General features: G+C 33.9%; 2 protein-coding genes across 2 annotated transcripts; both read left to right on the top strand.

Moving 5' to 3' along the window:
• Nucleotides 1–2680: 2680 nt before the first annotated feature.
• On the top strand, nt 2681–7780 carry LOC105973228 (DEAD-box ATP-dependent RNA helicase 51-like). The gene is made up of 12 exons (XM_012998247.2): nt 2681–3394; nt 3949–4134; nt 4478–4663; nt 4942–5025; nt 5300–5341; nt 5568–5639; nt 5719–6018; nt 6132–6170; nt 6270–6374; nt 6518–6586; nt 6725–6850; nt 7448–7780. The coding sequence occupies exons 1-12, from the start codon at nt 2834–2836 to the stop codon at nt 7574–7576; spliced, it is 1899 nt and encodes a 632-aa protein (XP_012853701.2). The 5' UTR covers nt 2681–2833; the 3' UTR covers nt 7577–7780.
• A 3341-nt stretch (nt 7781–11121) lies between these two features.
• LOC105973196 (F-box/kelch-repeat protein At3g23880) lies at nt 11122–12264 on the top strand. The gene has a single exon (XM_012998216.2). It carries the CDS (start codon nt 11122–11124, stop codon nt 12262–12264), a length of 1143 nt encoding a protein of 380 aa, XP_012853670.2.
• The last annotated feature ends 14617 nt before the right edge of the window (nt 12265–26881 follow it).

Here is a 26881-nt window from a genome sequence, read left to right as displayed (position 1 = left end):
AATTATACCACTAGGCTTGGATTATTAAGAAGGGTTTGGGTTGCAAGATATATGACCCGAAAGTGTGCGAAAACAACTCGTCAGATAATGTGTGTGTGTGTGTGTGTTTTCATGGTTGATAGACTGTTAGATAATTAATAAAAATTAGACTGATAGACTGTTAGATAACTAATAAAAATTAGACTGTTAGATAATGTGTGTGTGTGTGTGTGTTTTTTCACGGTTGATAGACTGTTAGATAAATTTTTGGTTTTATTTATACTTTCTTCGAATGTTTAAAAAAAAATCGAAAAAAAAATTAATTTTTTTTCGATTTTTTTTTTGTTTTTTTTTTGACAAAAAATAAAATTATTTTTAATATTTTCGATTTTTTTTGTTTTTTTTAATTTTTTGGTAAAAAAATATTTTCATTATTCTTTCGTGTTATATATATATATATATATATATATATATATATATATATATATATATATATATATATATATATATATATATATATATATATATAATATATATTTACTAATTATTTTAAAAAATAATAATTGAATACGTCATTATGATAAAAAGATAAAAACTAGAAGGATAATTTTGTTACTAATGTATTTATTATTTAATCATAGCACAATAATTTTATTGGACCTTTCAAGGTCCTATTAGTTATGTCTCAATTAGTCAACCATGACAAAATTATTTTGGCGGGTCGACCCGAAAAATATTAGGACTAACCAAACATCAAACTAAACCTTATTATTTTGTTAATCTTGACTCACGGCGACAAGAGCAATGTTAAATATAATATCCGACATTTCAATTGCTCTTTGAAGTGCACGTGCAGGCGATGCGAGTGCTCTGCAAGTATACGATATGGTTGCATCATAAGATACGCTTCTTCTTGCTCCATAAAAGTCACCACTTTCAAATTGCGTTTTTCCTTCACTCATATGTCTCTTTGCCATATTATAATTGTCACGACAAGTCAAGTAAAAAAACTTCTCCTTATCGGAAAACTATTGTGTTTCAAGCGAATTGTTTACTAGGTCGAGTGCTAGTTTGGCTTGGTCAATTGCCATGGACAACACGCCTCTTCCGAGTACCTGCATCGAGCTAGCTTCGCTAGTCCTCATATCGAGTTGGAGAAGAGTGAGACATGTCTTAGGGTTCTTCGTTTTCCAGCATACTTTGGAAAACAACTCGTCGTTTTGTGCATTTATTTTGGTGCAGAGAAAAGAGAGTAGCAAAATAGTTAGTAGTTTTCGACTATTGGATGAAGCAAAGGGCAACTCCATTTTAGTTTGTTTTTGGTGCAATGGTTGAGAATGAAGACCCTCTTTTTTATAATAGATTTTGATTATTATTATCGTTTGTGATTTATGTTGATTTGATTAGGAATTTGAGACTAATCTCCATTATTTTAGGTTAATGATATATCCTTGCAGGTTTTGTTATTTGTCAGTGTTCATTTAATTATTTGTTTATGAATGCTAATTTTCTATATTTCCAAATTTGTGTAGATGGAAATTAATGCTGATACCCAACATCATCGTCTTGATTGATGTTGATTACCTCTTATATTTGTTGACCGATTGTTAATTAAGGTAGAACATCGATAAATTAATCTTCGATAAATTAATAATCTTGATTAAATAATAGTTTTTTTTTTCGGTCTTGACTCGGTGAAAGTGTTAAATTATTAACTCGATAATTTAATGATTCGCTAAATTAATAGAATTTCCCTAGTCCAGGCTGTATTAATTTATAAAGGTTTAACTATAAGTTTGATAAATATCACTTATTAATTTATTGGGCTTGATAGATGTATAAGACTTTTTGATAGAGTGCGCAGTAACTATAATTTTCAATATAATTCCAAAAACCCCAACAATTTAACAAATTCTCTCATTTTCAGTTTTGCAAATTGTTATGTTTATTTTGAATCTATCTATATATATTATATAGACATGAATACATGATACACAATTGAAGAATTTACATTCCCAATTGAAGGCTCAATGTTCTCATACATTCCCAATTGAAGACAATGTTCGCAATTAGAAAACTTTACTATGTATTTTAGTTTTATATATAATATAGATATATCATCTAATCAAATATATTTTATTGATTTATTCAAATTTTAAAATTATATTATTAAATTAATTCTTAAATAATATATTATTCAATTATTTTATATGGAAATAGTACTGAGTTAACCTGTTTTATTAATAATATTATTTATTTTATAGATATACGAATAAAATATTACGGGAAAAAAATATTAAATACAATAGAAACTCGATAAAATTAATAAGCTCGATTAAATAATAGTCTCTTTCGGTCCCGAATTGGTGAAAACATGTTAAATTATCAACACAATAATTTATCGCTAAATTAATAGAATTTCTCTAGCCCCGACTGGAATAATTTATATTGTTTGGATCTGGGCCGTCGTACACATTAAGTTATAGACCGGGCCGGGTCCAGATTTAAATTAAGGTGAGTCTAGCGGGTTTGGAATTTGGATGTCACAAATTTTAATGGGCCGATATTGGATTTAGGCAAACCCGTTTGAAAACGGACTCATTGCCATCTTCATCAAAATTGTGGGGCTAATTTGGCAAGGAAAATATAGTTTGGGTGTAAATCGTAATTAACCCTGTTTTATATTTATTTATTTATGCATCAAGTATTTCACTCATATGCATCAAACTCTCAAACGACTCTGCTGCAAAACCTAAAACTCCGCCGCTACCGAATCGCTCTCTCTATCTCCGCCGCTGCCGCTGCCGCTGCCGCTGCCGCTACCGAATCGCTGTGTATCTCCGCCGCTACCTGGATGGCGGTCACCGAAGAGAATTTAGCTGTTCAATCTGGAGGCAGTGATTCCACAAAGGAGAAACGGAAGAGAAACAGGAATAAATCGAAACCCCCCCCAAAACCCCAAAATGTGAAAATAGAAGAAGAGGTGAAAGAAGAAGAGATGAGAGAAGAAGAAGAAGAGGAGAAGGAAGACAAAGAGGTTAGCCCGAAGAAACGGAAGAGAAACAGAAAGAAATCGAAAACCCCACCACCGAAACCCAGTGAAGTAAAAGTAGAAGAAGAAACGGAAGAAGAGATGAAAGAAGAAGAAGAAGATGAAGAGGAAGAGAAAGAGGTTGATTTGAAGAAACGCAAGAGGGACAAAAAGAAATCGAAAACCCTGAAAGCAGAAGTGAAAACTGAAGAAGAAGAAGAGATAGATGAAGAGGAAGAAGAAGAGGAAGAGGGTTTGGGGTTGAAGAGAGAAGTGAAGGGGAGTGGGTCTGGGATTATGAGCAGTGAAGCCTTTTCGGTGTTGCCGATATCCGAACCCACTATGAATGCCATCAAAGACATGGGCTTTATCTACATGACTCAGGTATAAATATAATTCCCATCTTTGTAAATTACTACTTCATCCGATTGTTAATCATTGTTTAATGTGTGTTATTCGTTGGCTTTTGTTTTTCGAGATGGTACAAAAAACAAGTGTTTATGCTGTTGTTTCTCTGACTTTTGTAGGAATATGAAATTCTTGAAGTAGGAACATAAACTTAGTTATTGTTACATTGAATTGTAAATTGATTATTTGCTCATAGTGGCATACGAAAAGGTGTAACTAATAATCACCACTTAACCTCTAATCTCACACACCTTTTGTAGTGGTTAATTTCTATGTATCTGCATGTATAATGTATAAGCTATAAGTAATATGGTTTATATTTCGTACATTGAAATTGGGTCCTTTAGTTGAGATCCCGTTAAAATCTCTAATTCTTTTTCAAATTGTATGGAAGCATCTTTTATTTTTTTTTTTATTTTTTATTTTTTTTTCCAGCTACTCGAGATTTCCTCACAGCTCATGTTAGCGAGGAGCAAAACTTGTTCTTATCGATAAATTTACTTTTTTTTTTTTCTTTTTTGTTGATAAAGATCCAAGCAAGAGGAATTCCACCACTTTTGGAAGGCAAAGACATTCTTGGAGCTGCAAGGACAGGTTCCGGTAAAACCCTAGCCTTTTTGGTGCCAGCTGTCGAATTGTTGCATCACATTCGTTTTACGCCGCGAAATGGGACTGGTGTTGTTATCATTTGCCCAACAAGGGAGTTGGCTATACAGGTACACCACCAATTCACACATTCCTGGCTTTAATACCCTGCCATGTGCACTTTTTATTTTGTAAATATATTTACGTTTTTTGGTATAACCTCTAAGGAATATCTTTATTACATATGTTGCACTTGAATAACTTGGACATGAAAATCATGTTAGTATCTTTCTTCCCACATTTGCATAATATTATCCTAGTGCATTGCTCTGCAGCGGGTTTTGCTGTTCTAAAAAGTCTCGATTGTTATCACTTGAGAACTGTACATTTTGTGCTTTTCAGTTTGAGATAAAGGGATCCTTTAGTTTTCGATGTTTGCATATTTAAGGGTAAATATTTGTATGGTTGATACAGACACATGCTGTAGCAAAGGACCTTTTGAAGTATCACTCGCAAACACTGGGACTTGTAATTGGTGGTTCGGCAAGAAGAGGTGAAGCTGAGCGCATTGTCAAAGGAGTTAATATTTTAGTAGCAACACCTGGTCGACTTCTCGACCATCTTCAAAATACTAAAGGCTTTATTTACAAGAATCTCAAGGTACTTAACTCCCTTTCCTCTGCATCTTCTGATTCGATTACTTGTTGAAAATCCAATGAGATAACATCCTAGTTTTTCGAGCTGTCAGCTTTTGATATGTTCGAAAGGAGCGTAACATAATCCTCTACTCTTTTAATGGAGAATTTCTGATTTCTTCTTGTTATTGAGATTTTTATGGAGAATTTCAGGAAGACACCCTCGTGTTTTATCCTTTTGCTGAAATTTTCGGATTCTGAAATTTTTTATTGAGTTTCCGATATCATTTTTTCAATGTGCAGTGCCTTATAATTGATGAAGCTGATAGGATTTTGGAAGCTAATTTTGAAGAAGAAATGAAGCAAATCACCAAAATTTTGCCCAAGGTACTTATAATATCATTGAAATTGTTTTTTGGTGTCGGTTATTGTTTCAAGGATCCGAGATTTAAGTGGTCCCCTGCTTCATATTCATCTTTTATTCTAGAGAAATGTGCATTCTAATCTTTATGTTGCTTTCGGCAATTTTTTTCTAGCAAATAGTTAATAGTTTACTTAGTATGACAATAGTATTTATTTTATTTGAGCCCGTTTATAATACTGTAATGGTCTTAAATGTAATTGCGAAGTCCAATCATCTCATATGGCAACCTATGTGCAGGCGAGGCAAACAGCTCTTTTCTCTGCTACTCAAACCAAAAAGGTACGAAAACTCTAGCTGTTGTTTTCTTGAATAAAGAACTCTTTTGCAAGGAAATATAAAACAAGATTCGATAAGATCAAATCATAACCGTGTATATTGTTCTTACAACATGGAGTAACATATTTTCTACCCATTAGAATTCCACCCCATGCGTCAAAAGTGAGTTGGCTTATGAGTTGGAAAACTGGAATCAATTAAACAGAATAGCTTAATTTCTTAATTCCAGGTTGAGGATCTTGCACGACTATCATTTCAGACAACCCCTGTCTATGTCGATGTGGACGATGGAAGGAAGAGGGTAACAAACTCTATCTATTTTTACATTAGTTGATAGGTGGGCCCCACTTTTTATATTAATAAAACTGTCTCGTTTTTAGGTGACGAATGAAGGACTACAGCAAGGGTACTGTGTAGTCCCAAGTGCAAGGAGATTCATTCTTCTCTACTCATTCTTGAAGAGGAACTTGTCAAAGAAAGTGATGGTTTTCTTCTCGTCCTGCAATTCTGTCAAATTCCATTCCGAACTTCTCAAGTATATTCAGATCGATTGCTTCGATATCCATGGCAAGCAAAAGCAGCAGAAACGTACCTCTACTTTTTTCGACTTCTGCAAAGCAGAAAAGGGTATCCTTCTATGTACAGATGTCGCTGCACGTGGTCTTGATATTCCAGCTGTGGTATATATGCTATTTCACTTTAAAAAAATCCAAGATTCATTTTTTTTCCGTCTATTTTTGTATCTTATATTATTCCGTGTTTGTGTATTGATTTTTATCTTGTCTTTTTCTAGGATTGGATTGTGCAGTATGATCCCCCAGACGAGCCTAAGGTGATAACCAACTTTTTGAGATGAATTTGTTTGTTGTATTCATCCTATAATTTTTTTCTGAGTCTCCCCTCATTTATTTATTATTATTTTTTATATCAGGAATATATTCATAGAGTTGGTCGAACAGCCCGTGGAGAAGGTGCGAAAGGGAATGCTCTGCTCTTTTTAATTCCAGAGGAAGTACAGTTTCTTAAATATCTCAAGGTCCGAGTTACTTGCTTAAATATAGCAGCATATCACATAGTAGAAATTACTCGATATTTTCATCCGTTTTTTTTTCCCCTTTTTCGTCATTCAATTTTAGTTAATCTCAGCAACTCTGAATGTTTTTGCTCTCTCGATTTCAGGCTGCGAAAGTACCTGTCAAAGAATACGAATTCGATCAAAAGAAGCTAGCAAATGTTCAGTCTCACTTGGTAATTTTTTTTTCCCAGAATGATTTAGTTTCATTGTTTCTTAACAAAAGCTATTTATTACAGATAGCTCGATTGTGTCGACTATTATTTAATCGGGAGGAAATTAATTTAATAATTGTTAATATGCATGCGATGCAGGAAAAGTTGGTTTCAAACAACTATTATTTGAACAAGTCGGCTAAAGATGCGTACAGATCTTACATCCTAGCATACAACTCGCACTCGATGAAGGACATATTTAATGTTCACCGGCTTGACCTACAGGTACTTGTATTATTTTCAGTCCACCGTTTATTTTTTCTATTCAAATTAAGTGTATTTTTGTACTAATTGCTATTGAGGGACACAGTATAGTATTGTTGAATTTGTTCTATGTGTCGAGTAAAAGATTTTTCTTATGCATAAGGGCAAATTACGGCCGCCCCCTGAGGTATGCTAAAATTGTGAAAAAAACCCTTATGTTCGGGTAATTACAACCACCCCTAACTATGCATTGTCTTACACGTCCACCCTTACGGTGTCAAATGTACATACTGAGGGATTTTTTCGTTAGACAATACATAGTTGAGGGGGTGGTTGTAATTATCCAAACAAGAGGGGCTGTTTTGTAATTTGAGCTTACATTGGGGGCTGGCCGTAATTTGCCCGAAGAAGAAATTTTGATTAGCTTTATATATGGTTTGCAATAAGACTTCTCTACCAACTTGACGATGATGGCAATAAGATTGCAAGTATTTTACTACAAACATCTGATCTTGACTGATTTGGCCGTGGCAACAAAACTAGGCCGTTAGTTTCTTTGATTTCGAAACATTCATCAATTCTATCAACTTAATGAATGAGTGTTGTTGTTTTTGACAGGCTTTGGCTGCTTCATTTTGTTTTACTTCACCTCCGAAAGTTAACCTAAACATTGACAGTAACGCTTCAAAGTTCAGGCAAAAATCACGTAGAATTGAAGGCGACACTCGACAATTCGTTAGGTATTAGCAATTTCTTGTCTGGTAATGGGATAAACCATCCCAGATAGGGCCCCTTGGCTCATCAGTTTTGCAATCATGTTTTTTATTACTCGAAACCTTTTTCTTTCTTTTTTTTTTTCCTTTTTTTTTCCTAGTGTTGGAATCAAAGCACCCAAGAATTTTTGAACTATTTTCTAATTGTTTCATCTTTCAATTAATGCCATATTTTTTTTTATTTTTTTTGTTTGTTCGGGTGTGGTTTGGCTAAGAGTAGTCGAATGTTGGACAGTTGAATTTTTCGATAATTGAACATCTATGTATGTACACGTGCTTAAAATATAATGTTCTATTACAAGGAATTAAATGAGTTTAAACCCATTCTCTAACACATATAATTGTATATACTTAAAATATTTCCACTAAAATTCAAATTTGAAAAGTAATGAAATATGTCGTTAAAATATTTCCACTAAAACTCAATTGGAAAAATCTGGACAAGGAAAAAAAAGAGTATATTTATTGATTACTAGTATTTTGTCTCTTGGCAGGGCGGATCTTGAAAAAAAATATAAAATAAACAAAACTAGATATTAGTTAACTTTCAAAAAACTTTCAAAAAATATAAAATAAACAAAACTAGATATTAGTAAACATATATGACATGTACAATAGAAAAACAATGGTTTAAAAAATGTAAAAATTCCACTAATTGCAATCATAATCTATATATTTATTTTAACAATAAACTTTAATACACATATTTTCGGCGTTGGCTAATTTTCTGATTGTTAACAGTCGTACTTTTGTCCCTTCATCGACTTTTTCTTTGGGGTGCAAAGTGCTAATGTACCCCTGTTGACAATCAGAAAATTAGCCAACGCCGAAAATATGATCGGAACATAGAACGGGGTGCAGTTTGAACGATTAAATGTGTTTTGAGGGTGCAAAGTGCCATAAATTATCTCCGGGGGTGTAAGCCAAAACGGTGCATTTTGAGGGTGCAAAGTAGAATTAAGCCCCGAAGGTCCGATAATCATAAGTTAGTTAACTCAATGAATGAACTTTATCAAATAAATTCATTACAAAATGACAGGCATATTTCATTTGACTAATTAATGCTCGATTTGCAACTTGAGATAAAATTTATCCTCTCAAGAATTTTCATCTTAAATTATTTCATCAAATAATTGATTGTCTTTGTGAGCTCTTCATAATTCTCCACACGTTTAAATCCATCAACGTATATCGTGATCAGCCTCCACACGATTATACCACATTCTTTAAAACTATCTTAATATGTAAACATTTCAAGAGTTTTTATCAACAGCGGAAAGAAAGGCAGAAAACCCGAATCACAGACTAAACCCTAGCAGCCCTAACAAATAAATAAATATAAAAACTAATAATAGTCAAAGCATACGCTCAGATCTCCAAGCAATATCGAGAAGAAATATAAAATAGCAGGTTTAGAAATTAAATAAACGAAGAAAGGAAGAAGAAGAAAGAGAGAAGAAGTTTAAAATTATTTGTAAATGATTAAAAAAACCATGATTGGACTGACTGAATTGCATATAAGATTTCACTCAATTTTTTGATGAGTCAGAGTTTGTGTAGGGATATAGAATAGTTCTTTCATTCTGTTACGAAGGACGTATAATAATTGTTTGGCTTCACCTATATAGTTCTGATGATTATCAAAATTATTTAGGTGGTGTTTGCAAAAGCTTATTTAAAAGCACAAGTTTGTGATTGTGTGTTAAGTTGATATTAAGTGCTTAATGCTAAAAGTTGGGGGTGTTTGCAAAGATCTGGAAAATCAATTTAAATAGAAAAAGCAGGTATACATGTGCTATTAAAATTACAGCTTAAAACAACTTATTTTAAGAGAAGCAAAAGCAAAAGTCGGTTTTGCAAACACCTAAAAACAGATTATTAGAGAAAAAAAACTCATAATCTATCTTGAAAATCTTTTGCAAACACCACCTTAACCACATTATCTATCAATAAAAATATTCTTTTATTACTACAATTTTTAGTTTTAGTAATTATTTTCAATCTCAAGTTATTTACAAAAATAAAACATAAAATTTAGGGATTATTTTAGGGCCTCATATGGAAATTATTTAAAACTAACCACCAAGGGAATTACGACCTCATGCAAACCTCTTCATTTTTTATAATAATTTGACATACCCCTAGCCATTTTGAAATACCTAAAGTGTCCTTTTGAATCAGTTTTAAACCCTAGCCAACTCACACCCGTCTCTCTCTTGCTCTCTCAACTCCCAGCTCCAAATCCTGCCCCCCAAGGTCTCCAACCAGCGATGTTGCTTCTCGGATTCATAACCCTCTCTCCGGTGGTCGGAATTCGATGGATTAAGCAGGGCCGGCTCAAGCCCCATATGCCCCCCTAGGCAAATAATTTTTTTGGGGGTCCTTATATTAATTTTTTAATTTAAAATTAAATATTTTTTTGGTATCTTCTTATTATTTGAAGTGGAGATATTAAAATTATTAGATCTTATGTTATATTTTCTACAAATGTGGCTTTTATATAATGTTTTTGTTTAGTTTTATGAAAATATAAAAAAAATATTTCAAATTTGGGGGCCCTAATTTATAATACACATAATTTAGGGGACCTTATGAATATTACAGATAGTTTGGGGCCCTAGCCATAGGCCTAAGTTGCCTATGCACTAGAGCCGGCCTTGGGTTTAACTACCATTGGATTTCCTCGGCGAGCTCTTTCATTTGGTGGTGATTTCATTCAGTTTGGAGCGCTAGATCTGTTTCTGCAATCGTCTTACAATCGCACATATTTCAACGACGGTGGATCTTGCCAGAGGAATAATTTGTGTTCCGGCAGTCGGAATTTGACGGGGCAACCCTCCGTTAGATACCTTTCATCGAGATCTATTTTTTGAAAATAATTTCGTTCATTTTATTATTGTCAGATTTGTTTCTATAAGTTTGTTCATTGCAAGTGCGGAATCTTGGGTGGTTGGCGGTGGCTAGAAAAATATTAATAAAAAAATATATAAATAAATAAGAAAAATATTAATAAAAAAAATATAAATAAAAATAATAAATCAAACAAACAGGTTTTTAAAAAGAATTAAAAACATATAAATAAATAAATAAATCAATGAAAATGCTAAATGCAGAACCATAAATGTTCAATGTAGACTGAGAATTACATATAAGGGCAGTATAATTACTTTCGCCTCTACAGGGACATGCATAAGGATGATTTCCAATTAGGTTTATCCCTAGTATATTAGGTACCTAGGCTATATAAAATAAGCCTTAAAAGTTAAAATTTAATAAAATTAACAATTTATATCCAAGCACACGATTCAAAATACTCTAATAATAATAAGTTAATTTTAAAAATTAAAAAAAATAAATAATAATTAATAAGTTAATGGACTCCTCCTAGTGACTCATACCAGAATTCTCCTTAATTTTTAGGGTTTCTTTACGTACGGCGGAGAAGCAGAAAAAAAAGATATAGCTAGGTTACTTTTGCAGATGTACGGCCGCAAGGTAATTAAAAAAGAATTTCACAGAATGGGAAAAACAATCAACATTTCAGATGATATGATTCAGGAAGTTTTATGCAAACTGCCGTTGAAATCTGTGTTGAGATTCAAGTGCATCTCAAGAAGCTGGCTTTCTTTAATCTCCACCAAACACTTCATCAAACAACACCTCGAGATATCGAAATCGAGCACCGACGACGACGAAGACAACAAGCTCTTCTTCAGCTTCATATTGAATCAAAACGTTTATCGTTTCTCCGGTTTCGGATCGTGTTCTCTCGGTAACGAGCCCATCGTCATGACTCCTCATTTCGATGATCATCTAACGCGTAACCCTATTCTGATTGTGGGATCGTGTAATGGGCTAATACTCATCAACATTAATCAAAGTAGCAAGAAATTATTATTATGGAATCCTTTAACTAAAGAAGTTAATGACAATATTCCACCTCCATGTTTTGACTATAAAGATCAAGTTCCCTTGGTTTATGGGTTTGGGTACGATGAGGCGCGAGACGCGTACAAGGTTGTCTGCGTTGAACTCTCCTACAAGTGTCACTATGCGGCTCATATGTATAGTTTCAAGACTGGTTCTTGGAGGAAAATTGGGAATTTCGACAAGGGTTTTCTCGATGAGAATCATGCAAAGTTTGTGAATGGAAGGTTCCATTGGTTGGCTTGGACAGCTACACGTTTCGCTTATAGGGGTCTTTTCGAGATTGTTTCTCTTGATTTGGCCGAGGAGAAATATGAAAGCATCAGAGGTCCAAAATGCTTCTCAAATCATAATGTTAATAATCATGTTTTAAAGTTGGAAGAATTGGGAGGATTTCTTAGTTTGGTGGTTACGATGAGACGCGAGCATGATGTAAATGTTTGGGCTATGATGGAGTATGGTAATGCAGAATCTTGGACTAAGGTTTGGAAACTTTCCGATTTTTGTACCTATAAAGATCGGTTTCTTCATCGGTTTCTTCATGGTTCTCCTATGGAGGCGAAGCCATTATGTTTGAAGAAGAATGGAGATATTGCAGTGGCTTTTGGAACGAATATAATTGTTTATAACGGCAAGAATGAGATGCGTAAGTCTCCTATTAATACGCTTGGTGTTTGTATAGAGCAGTTCACTGTCTATCGTGAAAGTTTAGTTTCACCATTTGGTGACGAATAGGTACTTATAGTTTCGCATTTAATTTTTTCCTTTTCAAATTCATGATCTTTCATTTGGTCTGACTCTGATTGCTGCAATGTTCACTGATCACCTCAACCAAAAGGTTAAGCTGCTATTGAAAGGTATCATTTAATATTAATATATGCAACAAGTTTCATATTGATTTACGCTGCGCAATATAGTGAAGACGTATATTTATATCTGCAATAAGTTTCATATTGCTTTATGTTCCAAAATAGTGAGGACTTATATTTGATTAACTAGGTAGGGCGTACTATATTTATTAATTGTTTCCAAGAATAACAATGCATTCTTAATTTATAAAACAAGATATATATTATCAACAATATACTTATGGTTCTCTCATCAATTGGTTCTTCCTACTACAAGTTAGGCTTCGGTTCTTTTTTAGAGGCCTAAAATTATTAAAAAAAAATGTATTTTAATTAATTTTTTCACTATCAATTAAAAAAAAAAGAATGTGTTTTTTATTTTTCATAGAAATATTTTAATAACTACTTGAATGTTCAAGTGAGTTTTTAGTCGTGTATTTAAACTCATTTTTCTGATCTAAAAATTATGAGGATTGCTTGCTATTTATACCTTATTTACAATCGTGTATTCAATCGAATGCGTAGTTCTGCACATGAAGATTGTCTCTATGTACCACAAATCGAGCAGCGGCTAATGGCTTCTTAGTGAGAAGATCAGCTAGTTGATCTTTGGTGGACAAGAACATAACTTGAAGCTTTCTCTTAACAACGTGATCGATCACGGACATAATGAAAGTCGATTTCTGTATGTTTTGTGCGTGCATTGAAAGCTGGATTAGAGGAAATACTACGCCAATATTATCACACCAAAGTTTCGGAAATTGAAGATCATTCAATATTGATTGGAGCCATTGAATCTCAGTAGCCTGTGTTAGGAAATAAGATTGTTGCCATGGAAGACACAATACGCACCAACACTTGGCCGACTATCAGTATCGGCTGCTCAATCCGCATCACTATAACCAGTTAGGGAGTGGTACGGTCAGATTGACTGGTTATGAGAAGGCCAAAAGAAATTGTTTACTTTAAATACCGAAGAATTCGTTTTACGGTTTTGCCAATTATGAGATTGCTCGGGCTGATGCATAAACTTGCTCACCCGATGAACACTAAAGGCTATGTCTGGACGTGTTAAACCAAGATATTTATTGCAGACCAGATTGTGCTTCTATAAACTGTTGGGTCTTCAAAATCAGTGGCACAAGGCTTGATATTATCTGAGTTTCACTTTATGCAGAATATCAGCAATGTATTTTCTTTGCATCAAATAAAAGATCATCTCCATCTTTTAATGTTTCGACACCGAGAAAGTAGGACAGAGAACCCAAATCTTTGACAGGAAAATCAATTCATCAATCGCTTTCATATTAGAACCTGTGACGACAATAATGTCATCAACATAGATTAAAACGAAAAGATAAATCGAACCTTCTTGAAATGTGTAAAGTGAGGTATCTGCCTTGGATCCTCTAAACCCATAGTGTTGAAGTTTCTCAGTTAGGCGGTAAAATCAGGCTCGAGGAGCTTGGCGGAGGCCATATAGGATTTTCTTGAGTCGACACAGATGCGACGGATATTCTGGATGCATAAAGCCTTGTGGTTAGATCATGTACATTTCCTCTTGAATATCTAATTGTCGGATTGTCCACCGATTAGTAACTGCAATAGATAGCACCGAGCGAATGGTTCTTGGCTTCACCACAGGGCTAAATGTATATGTAAAATCGATGCCCTCTTTCAGATGAAAACCTTTAGCGACTAATCGGGCTTTGAACCTTTCTATATATTCTTCCATCTGTATTGCGTTTAATTCGAAATACTCGTTTATTGCCGACCAGATTGTATATGCTTTTCGGAAGCATGCACTAGATCCCAAGTGCCATTTCTTATCAAAGCTCATTGCTTCCTTCCAATGGTCAAACTTTGATGCCTCTGTAAAACACGGCGTCTCTGTATAAGAGTTGCATTCTGCAAGAAGTATGGAGCTCTTGGCTTCAAGCTATGAGTTTGGGATCGTGTAAGAATTGGAGATATCTGGTTGTGCAACATTTTGTTCAACTGAATTGTCATGTGATCTTGAGATAGCTTGTTGTGTTCTGGAGCAATAGAGACCATCTTTGCTAAGGCCTTTATGCAGTATGTTCCTCGAGTAGTCCTTAATCAAAAAATGGGTGTTACGAAACTCAAAATAAACAAAATTATCTATATCTATATCTATTTATATCTATATCTATACTTCTATACTTATACCTTTTTTTTAACTTTTTTATTACGTATAAAAGGAGGAATGTATAAGTGGTTTCTTCCATTTTTTTTTATTTCAAAAAGGACAAATGGCAAATAGGCCCATGACAAAGCACACTTTTTGTCTTTCAAATAAATCCAGTCCATTCAACCTTATTTGCAAATAAGGAAAATCCATTTATATATACCAAAATTACCTCCAATTCATTGAAACCCATTTCAATTCAAATTTCATGATTTACACCCCAATTTAGCCCAATTTCATCAATTAACCAATTTTAACCCTAATTTCAATTTTGACCCCAATTTTACACTCAATGTATACTTTCTTACGAGGATTTTTGTATACTTTTATTGATTTAATGATGCTTAATGAGTGGTTTATTGTATTTTAGGTACAACTTGACGATTTGGAAGTTCCAAGGACGAAACGAGCCAAAAAAGTTCAAATACGGGCAAAAACGGAAGAAAACAAAAAATGCTGAAAATTGGCTGAAAAGAGGCCCGCGCGGCCGTGCCAAATTTAGCCTATTTTTAGCACGGCCGTGCCAACTGCAGAAGTTGGGCAGAAGGTTTCGGCGATTCTCGCGTGGCCGTGTGAGAATTGCACTGATTCTCGCACGGCCGTGCCAAAACACGCTGGAGACAATTTTGGACTTTTAATCACACAAGGAAACCTAAATTTTTCAACCAAGTTGGGACATCTATTTAAGCCCAAACCAAGCACGAATTAGAGGGACTTTTGACACAATCTTTACACGTAATCTAGGAGCAAGAGAACGAAGAAACGAAGACGGAGAATTGACAAATCTTAATCACGATTCTTCGTTCATCTATCTTTTCTTGATTATGTCTTTTTATATTTTTATTATGTTTTTCGTAGAGAACATGCGTAGCTAAGTTTTTAATCTAGGATTTTGTTGGAACTCTATGTGGGGATGGTGACCCCGTTTTCTTGAGATTATGCAATTATGATTTTATGATTATTTCTTATACTTGTTATGATTGTTAGTGCATGAACTTGATCAATTTATGTGCTTTATCTGTGATTATTGGGATTGACTCGACAGAGTTATTTTGATAATTAGACGGTAAGTATAAGAACCTTCGAGTAGTTTTCACCGGATGAGTGTGTCAATTCCATGTGGTGTCGTAGACATACAGATATCACCTTAGGTAGCCGTTTAAGAGACTTGTTAGTTAATGCTTTATTCATAATTTGTTTGCATAGACATATAGTGAACCGTTTATGAATAATAGACTCATAATACACGCGACAGCTGGTTATGAGTAAATTAGTATCTCGGGTTAATAATCATGAATCATATATTTCATAATTGAGGGGTTTTGGGTTAGCAATTCTTGCATAGGGGGAAGATAAAATCCTAGGTCCGTTTTTATTGATATTTTCCCGTGTTTATTTTCTTTCATAATTAGTTTAATTAATTAGTTGATTAAATTTGACAACCTTGCGTAGGCTGAATAAAAATCATAATTGTTAGAATTTGGTACTTATGATAAGATAATTTGAGTATTCCCTGTGGGATCGACATCCGATTCTCACGAGTCCACTTTTACTACTTGTTTGCGATACGTGCACTTGCGTGTTAGGTATTTAACACCCAACAGATGTTCAATCATGTTCTGAAGATATGGCTCTTGAATCTAGTGAAGGCGGAGAACTCTTTGATAAAATAATTAACCAATGTAAGTCTAAAATTTAGAAACGTATTTCATTTGTTTTGTTGTCTAAATATGACCGCCGACTCAACCACCACAACCCCCGCCGCCGCCTCGACCATCACAATCCCTCGCCGCCATCTCAACCAGCACAACCCGCCGCCTCGACCACCACAGCCCGCCGCCGCCGCCTCCTCCACCATAAACCCTGGCTCGGCTACTACTGAATTAATTAGCAAGAGAGAGGTATAGAGATAGAGAGGTGAGAGAGAAAAAAAGAGAGAAAGAAAAAGAAATACAGAGAACGTGTGAGAGATGGAGGGAAAGAGAGAACGTGTGAGAGATGGAGGGAAAGAGAGAACGTGAGAGAAACCAAAATGAATTGGAGAAACATGAATACTTAAGTTATAATTTATGATATAAGGGTAAGATAGGGATAAAAAACAATTAGGGATGTGGCTCATAAATTATTTCAAACTAAGGATTTAATTTTATATAAAAAAAATGTAGCTTAAAATTATTCTCTGATTATCTTTTTGCAAATTTTTGCTAGGAAAATATTTATGCTGCCATTGTGTAAAAATTCCTTTTGTTTCTCAAGTTTAGGTATATTCCTAGGAATCTTTCTTTTGTTTCTCAAGTTTAGGTATATTCCTAGGAATCTTTTTGTTGCCTCTACTTAGTGGTGATGTGTAGTTGATTTTGTGAATGCAGAAAGGCCGTTTGAATGAGTACGACATTGGAATTATTTCAATAATTATGAGGATTCACATATGTAACATAAATGTGTATAGTTATCTAAAATAAAGTTTAAATTAATTGTGATCTAATAAAGATTAATCGGTTGGACTTATGGGTATTGAACTATAATTATGGGCCTAATGTGTAGCCAATTAGGGTTTAATTGTAATTTATTTATAGAGCTTGTTGATTTATATGTCTTTGAAAATCACTCGTTCTGTTGAGACAGATTACTTGTTACGACATTAGGTGTGGTAACAGAATTCTTGTGTGTATACATAATTAATCTACTAAAAGCAGAATAAAGGAACACAATAATTTAATGTGGTTCGGATACAAATGTACCCTACATCCACGGGGACCTGCAAACTAGTTCAGCTTTAAGTGTACAATATTGGACTTAATAAAAACACTAAAGACTCACTTTTTATGTTATATGCCATTCTTGCACACGACTCAAACTTGTTGATATTCAAAGCAATTCCTCCATCCGCATTCTTAGACTCCCTCCAATGTTGAACTCCCTTCAGACGGCAGATCAACCCCTCCCGGGATCTTTTAAGAACTTCTCCCGAAACGCCGATCTTCTTCATGGCCTGATAAAAGAAACATGTCCTATGCCCACAGTTGATGTGCAGACAAGGCTGCAGCACCAGCTGCACCCTTCAAAGACTTTATGCTGCGATTTTTCGATTAAAGCTCCATGGGACGCATATGAGGTTGAGGGATTTATATAGACACGAAATTCACCACCCTAAACCTAACTTGAGCCTAAAGAAACCAATTTAAGTAGGTAATAGAATCCTAGTCGATTCCTACTTCTATTCTAGATAAGCAAATGTCAGAATGAACCAACTCCAAATTCCATTCGCCCTCCATGACTTCCCTTTAGTAAATTGGGAATGATGTTGTTTGCCAACAATACATTCTTCATAAATTTGAGAAGGAGCTGAGATTTGGGGAAGACCGGTTACCATATTCTTTTGTTGAAGAGATTTTGGTCCCCCAAAACTCAAGTGGCCATATCGAAAGTGCCACAACTAAGAAGGATGTTTCACTTCGACCATCAAGCAGGTGTGAAGAATCTCAATCTTCAAAGGGAATAACATTTTTGAACTCATTTGAACAATAGCAATAGCTCCTCTTGTCGCATCGTAAATTTCGCAAGCACCATGCTGAATAGTAATACCATAACCTTTTTTTTGCAATTGACCACCACTTAACAAATTATTTTTCAAGACTGGAACATACAAGACATTGGAGATTGTTTCCACATAACCATTCTTAGTTTGTATATTCACATCACCTTTTCCTATCACATTCATAGTATAGAAATCTCCAGAACTGACAGTAGAATGAAAACCTTCATTTAAACGAGTAAAAGAAGACTTACTTCCACTCATGTGTTTGCTGCAGCTCGTATCCACATACCAAACACTCGGCTCCGGTTCTTTTTCACTTTGCACCGCCATTAGCAAAGTTTCTCCTTCTTTGTTTTCAACAAAATTTGACTTCTATTCCTTGTCAATAGGCAGCCTGGTGTAACATTCAGAGTGATAATGACCAAATTTATGACATCTAAAGCACTTGACTTTAGACTTGTCACCGTCTCGGCCGACTCCTTTACTGTGAAACAGGTTATTGTTAGCTCTAACATTCATATTACCTCTACTGCCTCGATCTCATCTTCCTCCATATCTTCCACCTCGATCTCCTCTTCCTCTACCTCTACCCTTCCTCTATAACTAGAGAAATGAGTGGTAGTAGAAGCCTTTAGGGCCTGCTCCTCTACTGTTGAACCTCAGTTCATCTTTTGCTCATGGACCAACAATGAACTTTGCAATTCATCGAGAGAAAGTGCATCTATGTCCTTTGATTCTTCAATGGAACATACAACATAATCATATTTTGGTGTTAGGGAACGCAATATCTTCTCCACGATAGTGACATCTCCCATCTTCTCGCCATGGAAACGCATTTTGTTGTTGATCTCCATAGTTCTAGGACAATAGCTAGTGACTGATTCTCCATCTTTCATCTGGAGTGTTTCAAAATCCCTTCTCAAGGCTTGAAGCTATGCACGCTTCACCCTTGTTAAGCCTTTATATTTCTTCTTCATGGAATCCCAAATATCTTTGGAAGTTTCTTTGCAAAGAATAGTTTCCAAGAAGGGACGATCAATCGCCTGAAAGAGATAATTTTTCGCCTTTAAATCTTTCAGCCTTCTCGCTTCCAAGTCTGTTTTTTGACCTTTCGTCAAAGTTTCGACACTTCCAGGTTCTCCAACACCAGGCTCTATGATTGGCCAATACTCTTTGGATCGCAGAAAATTCTCCATCTACATGCTCTAGTGGTCGTAATGACCATCAAAGTGTGGAATGGCTGCCTGCACAAAGTATTTTTATGAACCCATGGATGATTAAGCTACAACTTTTTCAAAGAAAGTATCTCACATATTTTTCTCTGTATTATGTTTCCCTCATCATATTTTTATCTCTTTTTGTTTCTCTCACCATTCTTTTCTCTCTTTCTGTTACAACACTCACTCGTTTTTTTTATTTTTTAGGACCTCATCCGATGATACCACTGATAGTAAATGAAAGATGATAATAATAATGAAAACACAAAGAGATGAAGGGAACTACTGGAATCGATATATTAAAATTCAAAGGAAATAGCATTTATATAGGCATACACAAAACATAAAATAAGGACCCACTAACCCACTTAATAATCCACTAAAACAGGCCATGAACTAAATAACTGACTCACTAACATAATATAAACTACCCACTAATACCTAATGAAATAAATACCCACTAATAAATTAGCTAATCAGGTTGGGATGCCCACGATGTATTCTCCTGCGCTTTCTATGTCCTTTGAGTGCATTTTATAGACCACCGACAGTGGTCGTTGGTATGTGGTGGCGGCAAATTTGATTAAAGAAGGAATATTTGGTTAAGGGGTCTTAAGATATAAGTCCCTGGTGACAAACCTTATTAGAACTAAATGACAAGTCTAATTAAAATTTGTTTCACATCATTTATTAAAATACATTCCAAAAATGCCCCTCCACTCAGAAATTCAAAATTACAGAAGATTGTAAATATATTATAATAAATTATGGTAATTTGACAATTGCATCTAACATTTTTTTTTTAATTTTTACATGGAACACGTTTTTTTTTTTCTTTTCATTTTTCGTATTTTTTAATTATATAAAATTATGTTTTTCCCCCTTCTTTTCTACATAAATTGCAAAATTGTGATTTTTTATTTATTTTTTGAAACCAAAGACATCTTGAAACCCACAAACATCTTGAAACCATAACTCCTCCTTTGAACCCTAGCCGCCAGACACCTATAGACACTTGCAGACATCTGTAGACATCAAAATCGAAAAATCTTAAATTTTCCCCACCAAACCCTAGATCCGCTGCACCACGAAAATCCGAACACCCTCTTTGAACCCTAGTCACCAACAAGCCATAGACAACTATAGACACCCACGAAAATCCATAGTCATCAAAAAATAAAACCCTAAATTTACAACCACCGCCGTCATAACCGCCGTCATTACCGCCAAATAAAAACCTAGATTTGCAAAACCGTCACCATAGCCGCCACCACCTCCATATTCCTTTGTGATCACCACCGCCCCTAACCGCCTCCATAACTATCTCCACCATACCCACGGCCTCCATGGCCGCCGCTATATCAACCCCCACCATATGCATAGCCTCTATAGCCACCCACATTCACCATGACCGCCTCCATAACAACCCCCACGTTAAGTTACTCGCCGCCTCCATGACCACCCCCACCGCCGCCATAGATGCCATAGCCACCCACCATATAACTAGGAGCAAGAGAGATCGGGAAGGAGAGAGAGAAAGAGAAACAGACATGTAGAAAACGAGAGAAAGGAACGAGAGAAAGAAATAGAGAGAATAAAAGAAAAAAACAGATTTGGTTTGGAGAGACGTAAATAGAGTTTATATTTAGGGTTAAAGGGCAAGTTAGGGATTAAAAAATATTAGGGATGTGAGACATATTATATTTTAAAATAGGGATGTATTTAAAAAAAATAGTTTGGGGTTGTCATTTAGTTCTAATTAAATTTGCTACGAGGGACCCATACATATTAACCCCTTTGGTTAATGAAGGTTTGGGAAATTTCAATTTAACTCGAGATTTAGGGTTTCTATATTTTCAAATTTGGTTCCCTAGTTTTTTTTATTGCTCAATCAGGCGGGGTTAATTTGAAAGAAGTTAAAATCAGATTTAGGTCCCCCAGTGATATCGAAAATGCATTTCAGTCCCCAATTTTAAAGTCTCTCTCAAAACTGTGATATACATTCAGGAAATACATTTTAACCCCCAAAATTATTTATTTCTGAATCTTAGGTCCATTTTCAATCAAAGACTTTTCTTTCAGAAATTACATTCCAGTCCTTCACGTTTTAAGATTTTTTGATTTGGGGCAATGGTCTATTTTTTCAAAGAAAGAAAAACTTGATATTTAAGTTTTTTTTAAAGACTTTGAGGTATTTAAAGTTTCAATTGTCTTGAGGGACCGAACTGATGGGTGAATTATTTTTTCAAGTTCACTTTAAGATTGGTTTGGTCAATAAAGTGAAATTCAACTTGAATTTTCGATTCGATATCTAAGGATTATTTAAGGAATTTTTCAAATTTAAAAGTTCATGCCTTCTTGGGCTTAAAGGTTTTAATTAAATTAAGGGTAAAAATCATTTTGCCCCCTGGGCTTTGGGGTATTTTGCACGGTACTCCGAGAGCTTACGGAATTTGCATGTTTCCACCTGAACTTAGTTAGTTGTTGAAGGACGCCCCTTATTAGACGTTCTTGGCCAAAAAATGATCGGATTGTCACACATGTGGTTCACACATGCGAATAGAAGGGTTAGTTCGTCTTTGTCAGTACACTTTAACCATGGTTCCACCTTATCCCTTTGTTACCGTTAGGATCCCCAATTTTCCTCCATTTATAACTGTTATAAGCCCTATTTTTGTCTCTTCTCTGTTATTGTCATTGTCGTTCTTGAATTGCCACTGCTTCTTCTTCTTCCAATTGCGCTCTTGCTTTGATTTTTATTTCGTATGGACGCAACGTGCTTTTGTCGAAGAAGACCAGTCATGAAAACTTCATAGATTGATCTGAATCTAGGAAGAAGATAAACCACTTGCGACAAAACATGAGTACCCCAGAATAATCAACATTAACCAAAAAAACATACAAATAAACAATAATATCCTTAATAATAAACAAATAAACTAGAAGAACCCAATTATTAATAGGGTAAATAGCACTTAACCCCCTTGTGGTTTGAACATTTTGCACATGACCCCCTTATGGTATGAATTTAGGCACATGACCCCCTTGTGGTTTTGACATTTTGCACATAACCCCCTTATGGTATGAAATTAGGCACATAACCCCCTTGTGGTTTTGAAATTTGCACATGACCCCCTTATGGTATGAAATTAGCACATAACCCCCTTGAATAGAAAACTGAAAAGACTAAATTACCCCTATCAAGTTAAAAAAAATTATTTTAATTTAAAAATAATTATTCTATAAAATGAAAAGCTTAATGTACTTTTTTGTAAATTGAGAAATATAAGGGGGTTAAGTGTACGATTGACAATTTATTCAATTTTAATTTTACTAGTTATTGTACGATTGACAATTTATTCGATTTTAAAAATCAATTTGAAAATCTTTAACATTGTCATTAATTATTATTATTATATTACTATTTGCTATATAATATATTATATTATAGCTATTATCAAACTTTAATATTTTTAAGAAACAAAGTCTTTATTCTTTTTATTCTTTTGGAAAAATCTAAAAAAAAATATTTCTCTAAAGTTGAAATGAAAGTTAAATTTAAAAAAAAATGTGCGGTAAAATAGAAAAAACACAATAATATATTATATTTCTCATTTTACAAAACAATACATTAAGCTTTTCATTTTATAGAATAATTATTTTTAAATTAAAACAAGAATTTTTGACTTGATAGGGGCAATTTAGTCTTTTCCAATTTTCTATCAAGGGGGTTATGTGCTAATTTCATCCATAAGGGGGTCATGTGCAAAATTTCAAAACCACAAGGGGGTTATGTGCCTAATTTCATACCATAAGGGGGTCATGTGCAAAATGTCAAAACCACAAGGGGTTATGTGCCTAAATTCATACCATAAGGGGGTCATGCGCAAAATGTCCAAACCACAAGAGGGTTAAGTGCCTTATTAATAAACACTAGTAATCTGACCCGTGCGATGCACGGGGTTTGAAAAAATTAATGCAGAATAAAAATTCAATTTTCAATGTTGTTTTCTACTTTCAAATTAAAACGTAAAAATCACTCGAACATAAAACAAATAGAAAATAAAATTAAATAAAATAAAATAAAACAAAGAATCACGTAGTAATGTAAATAACAGAGGCTTTTATTCTATTATCTTTAATTGATACATTCTCCACTACAAATAAAACCAATAGAAACCACTACATTCATCTTGTACTACAACCAGTGGCGAGGCCAGAAAAAATTGTGAGGGGGGGCTTAAACATATCGAGGGTTCGGAGGCAGAGCCCCCGAAATTTTTTTTGCTATCAAAGAAATGTAAGATACAAATTTGATATGAATTGTTTTTCCTCCATTTTCAATATTCTGAAAATAATACCAAAGTGAATCGCAAAAGTTAAATTGCTATAAGAGTCTAAGAAACATCAATATCAACTCGATTATGAAATTTACACATTGGACTTTTAATTAATATTCATTATGAAAATTAAGATGAAAGAAAAGACGTCAACCGTTAATTGATCGCCGGTGTTGCGTTTGATCAGTTGCGGGTAGCTATTTAACCGCCATTAGTACAACTATACAATAAAACAAAGTTTTTTTTCCTTTTTCAAAGAACGAGAACGAAGTTGGGAAATAGAAAATATAGACAAGTCAGACATGAAGAGGGCTTTGAGAACTGAGGGGACTTTGAATAAATTGTCTTAAATAGAGTAAAAGTAACCGAATAAAATAATATAATTGATTAGGCTAAAAGATTAAAAAAAATACGTATTATATATATATATATATATATATATATATATATATATATATATATATATATAGTATAAACACACTATATATATATAGTAGAGAAAAATTTTGAAGTGAGGGGGGGCTTGAGTCCACCCTAGCCCTTGGGTGGACTCGCCCCTGACTACAACCTTTGTTTCTTGAGACGTGTAATATACTTAATAAGTTAACATATATGTCCAACATTTCAATAAAGAACTGTTGTTTGTTGAGGCATGCATTGATGCATATTTATTTATATCCACAAAACAGAAATTGACCAAAAAACCTGATAAATCACATTCAGCGACTTCAAGTTTCTTGTGACCGATCGATTCTTTCAACATTGATAAACTATATGCCACTCTTTCTATTCCTCCATCGACATTAGATACTACACTGATCTATGTTTGTTAGACAATATTCATTTCTCACACACTAAAAATTCATTAGAGAAAGTTAATGTATAATGTGCTGCTCATGCCCATAATATATGAAAAGATTTTGTTTCAGTAGTGGAAAACTTACATTAATTATTCAGGTCACACATAATGAAAATAATACGAAATTTCTTGGATATATATAACAGAAAAATCAAAGAAACAACGAAAAGAGAATTCATTTTCCAACAGATCCATCGAAAACTCACTAATGGAAGAAGTAGATCAAACCCAACATTAATGAATTATCTACTACCCCATTTCCACCTCCTAAAAAAATGTCAGCGCCATTGTTGTGAAGAAAGAAATGTAAATTTTAAAATTAACAATTTAAAGATGTGAACATATTTCAGAGAGAGAAAATGCAGCGAGACTCGATAGTAATTCTTAATAAAATTATCGATTTTTTTCCCAAAAAAACATTAATGCTATAACGTTGTTTCATGTTTGTGAAACTTGTAAGGAAAAAACATCGAAAATTTAAATGTCGACTATTTTTCAAAAAGCAATCCATGACTGAAAAAAACTGAGAATTAATAAAATAAAAACTTACCATATATAATACGTAAAAGTACCCTGGTAAAACCTGAAAAAATACGGTCAAGGATTCACCGCAGTCCCTGCAAAAGAACAAAACTTGGATTATGCAGATGGAGATTAAACAAAAACAAAAAAAAAAATTAAATAAAATAGGTAGACGTTTTTAACTCTGATCAGAATATCAGCAAAGGAAAAAGCATAAATTATCATAACAACACATAACATATACGGTTGGAGATGGTTGGTTTTTGGATGGAGATCAACATAAAGCTCAACAAATGATATATAGTTTTTTTTATTTTGTGGAAGCAACCATCTAATCATGTGCCTTTTCAAAAAAATACTATTCAACAAATGATATCTAGGGTTTTTAGAGAAGCAGTCACCGCCTTTTTTTCAAAAAGATATGATTTTCAGCCCTATTTTGGAGAATTCGTTAATCTAGGGCCGTATTATTTGGGATCGAATTAAATCCAATCAATTAGGGAATGAAGAGGATGTGTAATCTTAAGAAGTGAGAGGAAAATACGCTGATAATCAAGGCCCAACCAAAAATCCAGTATAATTGAATTTAATAAGCCAAATAAACCCCATAAAATAATTTATTAAATAAATGACAGTTGTACCCCGAAAATGAGCGGGAAAAAAAACTCTAGGGTTTCACCAGAGCAACCTTACTTTTATTAATAAGATGTTATGTAACAAATAAACAAAAAAAATAACTATTACCGTAATCTGGGGGTCCGTCTCCATCGGCCATTAACTTTCAAACCATGTTGTTGATAAACGATGTAGATAATTGTGTTCAAAATGAATAATTTTATGTGGAATAAAAATCCTAGATTTTCAGATGAGAAAAGACAGAAGTAGAAGATGGAAACAGACTAATTGGATTGGGATAATAACGTGTGTGACTGAATAAGGGTTAATGGTGATGACAAAAGACTTGCATGTTCCTCAATTTGCATGTGCGAAGCACGTGTATGAGATTCCGGCAATTGTTTTTCAAAAATGGGCACTTAAAGGGCGTCGTTCAACAACTAACTAAGTTCAGGTAGAAACGTGCAAATTTCATAAGCTCGGGAGGTGCCGTGCAAAACACCCCAAAGTCCATGAGGCAAAATGCTTTTTACGCTCAAAATTAATGAGTAGATACGAAATAATTTTTAATTCAATAAGCTTCTGATCCATTATAATTTAAATATTAATGAGTGAAAATATGAATAATGGTTATTATTAACCAAATTTGACTCATTCGGTATTTGATTTAAAACTTTTATTTTAAGTCTAAATTGAGTTATTAATATATATATATATATATATATATATATATATATATATATATATATATATATATATATATATATATATATATATATATATATATATATATATATATATATATATATATATATATATATATATATATATATATATATATATATCAAATCCATATAAAGTTGGATATATTGACTAGAATTTATTTTGGCCTCTAAATCTAAATAAGGTTAAATTGTGAGCCCCACATCATCTTTAGCTCAACTTCAAAATAAAGATGGATTTGATGTTTTCAATTCATACTCATTTTCTATGAATAACCATATTATGGAGTTTGATTCGAAAATATTACAATGAGGCGATCTTAGTGTTGGATACAGACTGTTAGCGCTCATGTGATGTGTTTAGAGTCATAGCATTGAACGACTTTAAATTTTTGAATAGTTTTTTGAGTACATCTAATGACTTGTTGTTAAGCTTTTCTGACCTTTAAAAGAACTAATTGAAGCATGACGCCACCCTACGT

This window comes from Erythranthe guttata, chromosome 8 (assembly GCF_056151865.1).
Source record: "Erythranthe guttata isolate IM_541 chromosome 8, IM_541, whole genome shotgun sequence".
Classification (NCBI taxonomy): Eukaryota; Viridiplantae; Streptophyta; class Magnoliopsida; order Lamiales; family Phrymaceae; genus Erythranthe; species Erythranthe guttata.
This window is presented reverse-complemented; position numbering and strand designations above follow the sequence as displayed.